We start from the raw sequence: 10,966 nt of genomic DNA, 5'->3' as shown, positions 1-10,966 counted from the left end.
TACTGACATCATTTATAACCAACCTATCTAAAATTGTACTTCGATAAATTTTGAAATTATAAAGAAAATAAGGTTTCAACTCCCTCAGGCAAGGTTGACTTTATGAGGAAATCAGACTCATCAGTGACGCTCATATCAAAATATTTATAAAGCCAAACAAGTACAAAGTTGAAGAGTATTGAGGATCCAAAATTCCAAAAAGTTGTGCCAAATACGGCTAAGGTAATCTATGCCTGGGATAAGAAAGTTCTTATTTTATTTGGAAAAATTCCAAGTTTTGTTAACAGAAAATTTATTAATATGACCAAATTATTGATATTCATGTCAACACCTAAACGAAATTTTGCTTGTTTGCTAAAGGACTTTTTTTTGGGATTGATAAACGAGAAACTTAATAATCACAAATATATATGAATTAAACTTATACTAGTACATTTTTAGAAAGAGAGATATTTTAAAGATATTCGTGGTTTTTCATTTCACACAATATTCTAATTTAGAAGGTTACAGATTAAAAAAAAAATGAAGATATTACTTGAAAGCTTATCGGAAGATATCATGATTTTGTTGACTACTATAGTGTTTAAGTGTCTTATGGGTCACGTTTCATATGCTTTTCTATTATACCGTCCCTTGTCTTCGTTTTTGACATCAAGGAATGCGATTATTCGCGGCAGATTATTTCCATAACGAGTTCAAACCGTTAAATTATTATCGTCTCTCATTGTAGACATAAACGTTCCATACTACGTATACCTTAGGCATAGATTACCTTAGCTGTATTTGGTATCACTTTTAGGAATTTTGGTCCTCAATGCTCTTCAACTTCGTAATTTATTTGGCCTTTTTAACTCTTTTGGATTCGAGCGTCACTGATGAGTCTTTTGTAGACGAAACGCGCGTCTGGCGTATATACAAAATTTAGTCCTGGTATCTATGATGAGTTTATCTACATGTGCATGTTCAAGAGGTGAAGACAAATAGTTTAACTATAGTAACTGTTTTAATTTTTTTTTATTGATATGTTTTGTAGTAAAGTGTGATGTCCATTTTCACTAGTACACTTTTTTGTTTAGGATCCAGCTGAAGCCCGCCTCCGGATGCGGGATTGTCTCGCTGTGTTGATGTCACATTGGTGGCCTTCCGCTGTTTTCTGCTCTTTTGAAAGGTTGTTATTTCTTTGATCTTTTAATAACCGAACGTGACCTATCCCGAAAGATTACTGTTTTTCTGAGTGTGAATTTGCATTGCTATAAGACGTGTCTAGGTATTTGTTCATCAAGCATTAGTGTACTTAATTACGAAGTTTTGTTTATAATACTGATCGGATATTGTTGTGTGTCTTATCGTTTAAAGTTGTGATTCTATCTTTTATTTTCTATTCGTATGTAAAAGTAAAGATAAGTAATCACCTAGTTCATTAGTATGATTTTAGTTAAAAACAATTATGTGCACAGGATTTATTTGTGTAACACAGTTTGATTTTGGAAGAAAGGCCGACATAGTTAGTTGCACTATTACCAATTTATTTTAATATACTTGTTATTTTCATAAAATACATCAAATAACACAATAAGGAACCTAGTCTTGATTTCTATCAAATTGTTTTGTTTTTTACCTGTGACGTTGATGCATTCGTGTGACACCCAATTGTTTATTCTATTAAAGGGTTTGTGTGTACTGTCCTAAATCAATTTGTACTTATTCGTTGTTATTATTGGGTTTACATGTCGAGATGTACTATTATATTACTTATGTATGATGTGTTTATCTGTCATGTGTGTTCTTGCATTTTACTGTATTCCCGTATATTTTGTCATTTTAGCGGTATATTTAACATTTCCATGAAACGCAGAGGTTTAGCTAGCCATTAAACCAGGTTTAACCCACACTTTTGTCTTAAAATGTCCTGTACCAAGTTAGGATTATGGCAGTTGTTATCTAATAGTTCGTTTCTATGTATGTTATATTGTCAATTTTTTTTTGTAGCACTTCGGTGTTCTGTTGTTTTGTTGTTTTCCTGTTATAGTTGATGTGGTACCCTTGGTTTTAGTTTGTAACCCAGGATTGTTTTCTATCAATCGATTTATGACTTTTGAACTTGTGTGGCATTTTTTTTGACATATTCCTCATTTCCATTCTCATTTTTTTTACGAGCAATTACAGAAGAAATATAACAGAAAGTACTTTATAGCATTTTTGTTCAGTTCCGACATTTTCCCCATCTTTTCGTTGTTCTTCATTCTGGAGGTGAGGGTGGGGCTGAAGCGCCAATTACTCCTGTGGATCCTGGGTCTACAATAATAGGTTCTGGAACAGGTGGTTCAGATGGCCCCATATCATGTGCTACAATTCCACCTGAAACAATTTAATTGCATTTGTCATGATATCAGTGAGGTGCATAATATATTTTATCTACTGTATTGTCTGCAATTACATCGATATAATTTGAAAGAATATATGGTAAAAATAGTTTTCATAATTTTTCATTCAGCTATGCTGAATCTATACGATCACACTGGTTTTGGAGATGGTACGGAATGGCAAGTTCAAGACATATAATGAAACTAATCTGGTTAGTTGCCCTTAAATTAGGAAAGATTGATCGAACCCTTTTATTTTAGGTAAACACTTGCACTTGATTTCTTTGTAAATAAAGAAACTTATGCTTGTATAAGTTACTTTTAATGAAATCAAGGTCAACACGTGGATTTTCTACAAAAATCTTGATTTATTTGCCACAAAGTCCTCTTTTTTCTATTAAATGCAATGAAATGGTAAAAAACAATGCTTTGCATCAAGTTTCCCATTGGAATATGTACAATATGGCCTATCTCTATTATACATTATATCTGTAATTTTGATACAATTAAAGTTTGAAAAGTTCGTTCAAAAAGGGCTGCAGAAGGGGTCATAAACCTTAAAAACATAATAATAAAGTTAATAGGTAGTTTGATAAAGACCAGAAAAGCAGCTCTTTCTTCATAACGAATACGAATACGAATTTTTTTGTACTCTTTAATTTAAACTGTAATTGTACTGCTTCTCGGGGCTTCTTAATTGAAAAATAAAATTGTTGTTGTTTGTTGTTTGTTTAAAATGACTTATCCTTTCAAGCTCACACTAAATACAACCAACTTCGAATGTAAAATATATGTCCACTAATGATACTTACCACAATTATAACAGAAACAGCTATAAAGCGATTGTCCACTTTGAAAATCCCATCGTCTTTCACATCTACCGTAGAGACAATTTAATTTTCCCCAACAACAGCCTTTACATCCACAGTCACTTCTAGGCCATTTACGGCAATATTCTGTAGAACATTTCTGTCCTGTAGTTTGTTCGACAACTGAAATTAAGTCATAAAGTTTAGTATATAGGTGGATATATCGACAAGCGTACTGCCTCACTTCAAATAAACTGATTCACTGCAGATATGCTTGTACGCGGATTCTTGATTCAAACCGACTACCAAACCTTACGTCATTATAACATGCGATTTCAAATCGATGGCCAATTATATGACTTTTTTTTAAATTTTATTGTTGTTCACAAATAGACGTAAACTATTTGTCTTTTCTAATCAACGTCCTTTTTACGGAAATTTGCAATGACGTCACAATTTGTTTTTAACTTTATTCAATAAAAAACTTGTCCTATTCCTAATTTGTTACAGACATTTTCCCAATGCAAATGAACATAAACCTAAAAAAGAGCTGTAAATATAAGAATATTACTGTACAGCGTTATTCTGTCTATTGGTGTTAACATGCATGAACACAAACATGTCGCATCGATAAGTGAAGACTTCGGTCATTTCAGAAATGCATGAATGTCGACTATAGGGTAAACATGTTGGACAGTGTTTTGATAACCTGACATTGAATTGAACGTCGATTTAAGGAACCAATGTCGATTGGACACTGAAGGTCAATCTAAGTCTATATATCAAACGTCTAGATAGGGTCAACAATCAGTACTAAGAGTATATAATGATGCATTCAAATTTAACGCGTTGTTTTCGCAAGAAACCAAAGTTCGCAAACATTATTACGGCAAAGTACGTTGGTGTTAATGCTGAAGTGCGATGGCTTGAATTTCTTTTAATTTTCAATGTTTTTCATGCGCACGTGTCCAAGAGGTGCCATAGAAGTCAACTATTTTGTTACATTTAGCTTTTGATGTTTTTTTCGTTAATCGTCGAGAGTATAACCCATAAACAAGTATAATAATAAATAGTCATTTCATTTGCAATCATAACTGTTACGTTGTAATATGTTTTGACAAAATACGATCGTTCAGAATTTGAACACTTTATATTTATTTTTCAATTCAAACCACTGCATAATACCATAAAAGAAAATCATGGTAGTTTCAATGCATGCAAATACAATGTACAACTTGATGAGTCGGAACGAAGCAAATGAAGCATTAAAAAATAAATTCGTCTTCTGTGAAGGAGAGCAAGGAATAATATTGATCACCGTAATTTGATTTTACGGCAGCTGTAAACAAATTGGAATTTATATACTAACCAATAGATTGATTCCGACTATCATACACATTTTAGTTTTAAACTTAATACCACGCGTCATAAACAAGAAGAAGAGAATCGCACGTCAATGTTCAAATTGCACTATCGAGTCTTGTATATTTAAGCATGCACAACTTAATGTGGGTATACAACTCGGGTTTGAAAATTTCTTGCCGTTTTGGACTTTTGTTATTTCATCTCAAAAATATGGAAAAAGGAAATTGAAACGTGCAAACTTGAATATCAAAAAGTAAGTGATATAGGTCATTGCATAATCGCATTAAAATTGACATTGTGTCAAATTGTAAAGAAACATTTTTCTGAATCGTATGCTGTGATTACGTATGAATACTGGAATGAGAATGACTTAGGAAATTGCGTAATATTTTTTTTCCGACGTGAATTGATATTTCAGACCAAGATCTTTATATTCCCTTTCTTTATATTGTTATTTTTTTTTTGTTCCCACTAATTTGTCTTGTAAATTATTTGATACTCTTATAATACCTATTTTGACAAACAACTATGAAATTTCGTTTATGGATAATTTTGTCAACTTTTAGGGCATCTAATAGAGCTGCTGTAAACAATACTTTTTTGTGATACTCTTGCATTAGCAGAAACATATCCTTTTGAGAAGAATCATTCTAAATTTTGTAAAACAGTATTAGGACTGAAAAAGACAGCCACTAACATTGGTGCTAGATCAGAATTAGGTAGATTTTCTTTATAAAAACTCAAACACTCATGTATTTTTATAGAATAAACTGTAATAATATTAATCCCCTGGTTAAAGAATCCTTACAAACAAACATAAATTTACATTCCGCAGGAATTTATTCTTGGTATTCATTTGCAGATAAAATTTTTGAAGATATGAAAATAAACCCAGAAAATTACTCTAATATTAATGTACCCTTTAAACAATAAAAAAAATGTGTTAAAATGTAATATTAAAAAGTGTGTTTCAGAGGAATATGAAAAAACTACTTTAAATAAATTTTCAAAATTGGATTCCTCATCCAAGCTTTGTCTTTATGGGAAATTAAAAACTAATTGTCAGTCTGAGGAATATTAAAATTGCAATAATTTTATACATAGGCAGTTACTTTCAAAATTTAGACTTAGTGATCATTCCCTAGGCATTGAATTGGGAAGGTACAGAAACATTCCAAGAGCACAAAGATTATGTAAAAAATGTGGAGTCCTAGATGACGAATTTCATTTCTTGTTGTATTGTGACATTAACCATATCATTACGTTCTAATTTGTTTGCTTATCTAAAAGACTATGTACCATTATTACAACATCTTGATGCATTAAATAAATTAAAACACATTCTAAACTCCATCCCTGAACTTGTTTGTCATACTGGAGTCTTCATTAAGCAGTCTTTAGAACTGAGGGGGTCAGACCCATGTCAGACAAGCTCTTGATTGTGTTTTATACATCAATTTATTATTTGAACTCTTAAAATATGTTCTATTATATTGTATTGTATTTCATTGTATTGTATTGCATTGTATTTAAAATGTATAATTGTTTGTTTGTATTGCTTGACCCTTATGGGTGTAATTTTGCAATAAAGATTATTAACGACACGTTTTTGCATAAAAGGAGAAATAAGGTGCACGCCATTGTCACAACAACCCGTCAACACAACACCACAGACATGTTAAGATTAAACAAGTTTGAGGTACTCAATCTTTCCTAAATATTTTGAGATCCTTTCCCCTCTTTTTTTAAATACTTTAAATACTACATAATGTGTAACTCACCAGCCAGGAGCAAAACCGGAACAAGGATAAGTAGAATCTTCTGCATGCTTCAAAATAAGATAATCTTGAATCTAAATGAAAAAAAATCTTTCTGTTCTACCTGAATATGTTTCGCAATTATATTTCCTTATTTTCATTTATGATTTTTTTTATAAATTTGTTATGAAGAGTTATCACATTTGAGCTTTCATATCATTTCAACGTGGCTAGAGATAAATATTTATCATTCATTTTGTTCTTGATATAAAGTCAACAATCAATTATTGCATCTTACTATTCCCTATTTCACTCAATATACTACATATACAGTTGATACTTTTTAAGAAGAAACTTGCCATTTACAGTTTCGAGGTAGATACTGAAAATATTGTAAGACTTTGTTGTAAATGTGTGCACTGCATGGTTATGGTCAAAAGAATGAAATATTGTACCGTTTGTATTTTAAGATTTAATATACGTTATCAGAAGTATTTCCTAGTTTTAAGTATATTTAATGAGCAATTTAAGTACATTTACTTTGAATGATAAGCTGTATCAATTAATTAATGCGAAATATGGCACTGATTTGTCATGTGTTGTTAATGTTAAAAACGTTACCACTGGGTTAATATTTCAAGTGTTAGCCTGAAAGTGTACACTTATGAGTTTGCAACTGGTAGAATTAATATCTAGATTAGTTTGAATGTTTACTTCTGGTAAATTATAATAGCTACCAGAACAAAGCCAAGTCCGTCAGTCTTTGCTGTGTTTACATTTTGTCTAGAGCAAGGATCCCGGGGGTTCCTATAAGTAAGAAGCAGTGCATTTAGCTGTATGCCGCACCGTTTATTTCCTAAGTTAACGTCATAGTAGGGAGATAAGAAGCAGCTCAGATAGCTGTAAGCCTTGTATTTATTACAAAAATATTACTAGAAATAATGTTATTTTAGTAGATACGCTCCTTATGGTAATTGTATAGCTGTTAGAACATTGTACATGTATGCAAATAAATCAGCCGTTCTGAAGTTTAATAAACCTATCATTTTCTACTTTGGATTATTTATTCACACTACCAATGCCGAGATAGAACAGTCGGTGTCTTCTGGCTATTTCTACATTTTGTATTTTATTTTATTATTCTGGCTATGGTGTCATCCTGGTTGCCCACTTTTAATTACATGCATGTGTAAACATAGGGGGAATTGTTGTTATAATAATTATAGTTTATTTCTTAATAATAGTCATATTTTTTACCTTTTATTTTACCTGTAAAATTAAAAAAAAAGATATTATATTCTGCTATGTATATATAAATCAAGGAAGATGTGCAAAATATTCTATATTTTATAAAAAATTTTGGCAGAAAAATGTATTTAATTTGACAAACAGAAAAAAAAGAAATAAGAAAAAATGTGTACAAAAAAATGTTTATTATTTTTTGTTTTTATTATTTTGATACATTCTGAAAAAAAAGTGAAATGTAAAATAATAAAACTAAAGATTAGAATAAATGTCATTTTTTTTTTAATTTATTGAACTTAAATTTTATTTCTAAATTTTAATAAGTACTCTGTTCAGAAATTTAATTTTTAAAATATCCAATTAATTCTTACATATAGAATATAAATGCAACTGTTCAAGCTTTAAATATGACACATTTTGAACAGTTATCTGCATCCAAACTAGCATTTTCTTTAAAAAAAAAAAAAAAAAACACAATAAAATGGAACCACTACAACATAGAAGGACCCCACACCACAAATCACCTGGAAGGATGGCACAACAAACTTATGAAGTGAATCAAACATGCCCACACCACATCTACGACATCATAGAGATCATCGAGTTACCGAAGAAGACCAAGGCACTTACAGAATGTAATATTATTCAGTATGCAGAAGGAGGAGCCCGCCCACAAAAAAGACACTAAAACCCAACTACTGATAGACAGATACCAACAAGGACTTATTCATCAACGTGATAGTTTACTTTGATGCAGCATCCCATCTTTTCCATTTGATCTGAACAATTAAGTGAAATAATGTTTTGTGACTTTTGATGTATATATAAAAGATTGTATTTCTCATCATTGTACATATGGTGCTTCATAATTTAAAAGTATTTTACCATAATAGTGCTTTATTTATTTCCTTATGCAATAGATTTGTAAAATTGGTTCATATATCATAAAAAATCTGCTATGATAATTTAATTCTAAAGAAGAATGTTTTATATATATAGATAAAAAGAAGTTTATTTTAACTTTTATTGATTTGTCCATTTTTATGTATAAGTCTCTCATAACTCTTTTGAGAGTAACTTGAATGTTTTGTACTTTTTAATTAAACATGCTGTAGATATTGTATTCATATTGGTATCGTACAAGTAGAGAGGTGAAACCATATTAAAATATTTGATTTTAATTTGATTTGATATATAGAAAAACAATGACAAACTATATACCTAAGTTGGAACAGACTATACAATTGTATGCTCATTAAACCTTTTGTCTTTTTTGTTTTCTTAACTAATAGATTATTGGTAGAATTAAAAGTGGGCAAACCAGGAGTAAACCCTGGCTATTCCTTCATAAGAGATTAGTAGAAGAACAATAAATGTTGTTTTTGCAAGATATGTTGTTTTGGTCGTTAGTTTCTAATTGTGTCAAAGGTAAATTTACCTGAGGAAATTAAATAAAATTATTTTTTATATGTAAAAAATGGGATTTTTTTTGTTTGGAAACATGCATCAAGTATTAAAATTAAGGGAGTTCGCTTCTCAGTTTCAAAATAATTACCTTTTCAAAACACTAGTTTATATTGATAGGGGATAAATAAAGGAATCCAAAGAGCAAAATATATATATAGGTTACCGTGCTTGTTTTCGAGATATTAGCCATTGAAAGTTTGGGGGGAAACTTTTCTCTCTTGACTTTTCATAGTTTTATCATTGACATGTTTAAGTTCTAAAAAACTATTAACAAATAATTAAAACTTCCACAGATGGCTTATCATTATACATGTAAAAGATGTACAAAAAGAAAAATGGGGGTTACCGGGCAATTTTGTTAGAGGCATTCAAATAGATAAAACCAGAGGATTCCGAAAATCTGACAAAAAATCCAAAACATGACAAGCCAGCTACCTTAAGTGTTTTTAATATTATAGAATTTATAGAAAATATAATTATTCAAAACAAAAAAAGGAACTAAAAGCATATAGTAGTCCGGAAAATAGAATTATTTTAAAGAAAAGGTTGTAAAAGCATTTAAAAGTCTTGAAAAAACGTATTTAAAAGAAAATTAAAAGTAACCCACACGTTCAACTCCAGCCTCAAAAAAATTATTAATTTGATTAATTTAATAAATTATGATTTTTTAAAATGAATTGAATATCAAAAGTAATGATAAAAGTGCTAAATTATTATAGATAAGTGTATACATTGGCCTAATAGATTAAGCCAAGCTAATTAACTTTGAACTTGTTTACAGTTTCCTACTCGGTAAAGATCAGTAGACAAACACAAGGCTACTCACTTTTCTTCAAAATTTATGTAACCAATTCAACATTCTACTACAACAAGCCACGGTGTTCCTCGACTACGAAATAACCACCAGAAACACAGCCACTTCAATCTTCCCAGGAATCAACATTAAAGGGTGCTTTTTCCAATACACTCAGTATATCTGGCGAAATGCACAGACGTATGGTTTGCAGACTGAATACATTGAAAAGGGCGACATTCACTAACTTGTACGAAGAGCTGCAGTTCTGCCACTTTAACCACCCAATACAGTTGTAGATGTTTGGTTTAACGCAATGGAGGACATCGATGATGGAGATACTAACACACCAACCCTTATCATTACAGACTACGAAACCTACTTCTGGGTAGAAAACAACCAAAGCCTATGGAACCACTACACAACAGAAGGTCCTAGAATAACAAACCCTCTTGAAGGTTGTCATAGTAAACTTAAGAAGTTAGTAAAGGCACCTCACACACATATTTTCAGCATGATCAAGTTGTTGAGACAAGAAGAATCCTGCCATCGATGCTTTCACACTTATCCAGTACAGAGCCAGATGGAAACGTATTCCAAGAAAGAGAAAATACAGGCAAGTAGATGACAGACTGCAAACACTGAAAACAAGGTTACAGAATAATGAGCTTACTCCAGTCGAGTATGGAGATGCTATTTCACATCTCCTACACATTGATTAAGACTTTGTATTCTCTTGTATGTGCAATGCATTACTATGTGAGTGCTATGATTAATGTCAATTTAGACAAGAATTACCTGGATTTCCTTTGATTCATTAGTTTAGTGTTGTTACAACATAATCCTACTTAATCTCATTGTTTACAGAAAAAATCTGGGAACTCCTACATAACATTTTGCTAATTTACTTATAAAATTCAAAATGTAGGAATAGCCAGAATAAACCACAACAGGCACCAGAATTGACAGCCGTATTTTTTACCCCTTATACATGTATATAGTTACACGATTTATGAGTTTGTTTGCATTTTTTTGCTTTAAAACTAGACAAAATATAGCAAGAAGCAGACATTACGATAGGCTTATTACACTTCTCCGGACGATAAAAAGGAAAATGTAAGGATACAAATACATAAAACAGTACAATAAAGGTAGGCAAATATATAC

General features: G+C 31.0%; 1 protein-coding gene across 1 annotated transcript; it reads right to left on the bottom strand.

Annotated features, from left to right (window-relative positions):
• Positions 1-2,174: 2,174 nt before the first annotated feature.
• LOC139522325 (uncharacterized) lies at positions 2,175-6,392 on the bottom strand. The gene is made up of 3 exons (XM_071315861.1): positions 6,319-6,392; positions 3,176-3,355; positions 2,175-2,358 (listed from the first exon to the last, which is right to left on the bottom strand). The coding sequence occupies exons 1-3, from the start codon at positions 6,362-6,364 to the stop codon at positions 2,240-2,242; spliced, it is 345 nt and encodes a 114-aa protein (XP_071171962.1). The 5' UTR covers positions 6,365-6,392; the 3' UTR covers positions 2,175-2,239.
• Positions 6,393-10,966: the final 4,574 nt, after the last annotated feature.

The sequence above is a fragment of the Mytilus edulis genome, chromosome 5 (genome assembly GCF_963676685.1).
Source record: "Mytilus edulis chromosome 5, xbMytEdul2.2, whole genome shotgun sequence".
Lineage (NCBI taxonomy): Eukaryota > Metazoa > Mollusca > Bivalvia > Mytilida > Mytilidae > Mytilus > Mytilus edulis.
The sequence above is the reverse complement of the archived record's forward strand: the minus strand, read 5'-3'. Positions and strand labels throughout refer to the sequence as shown.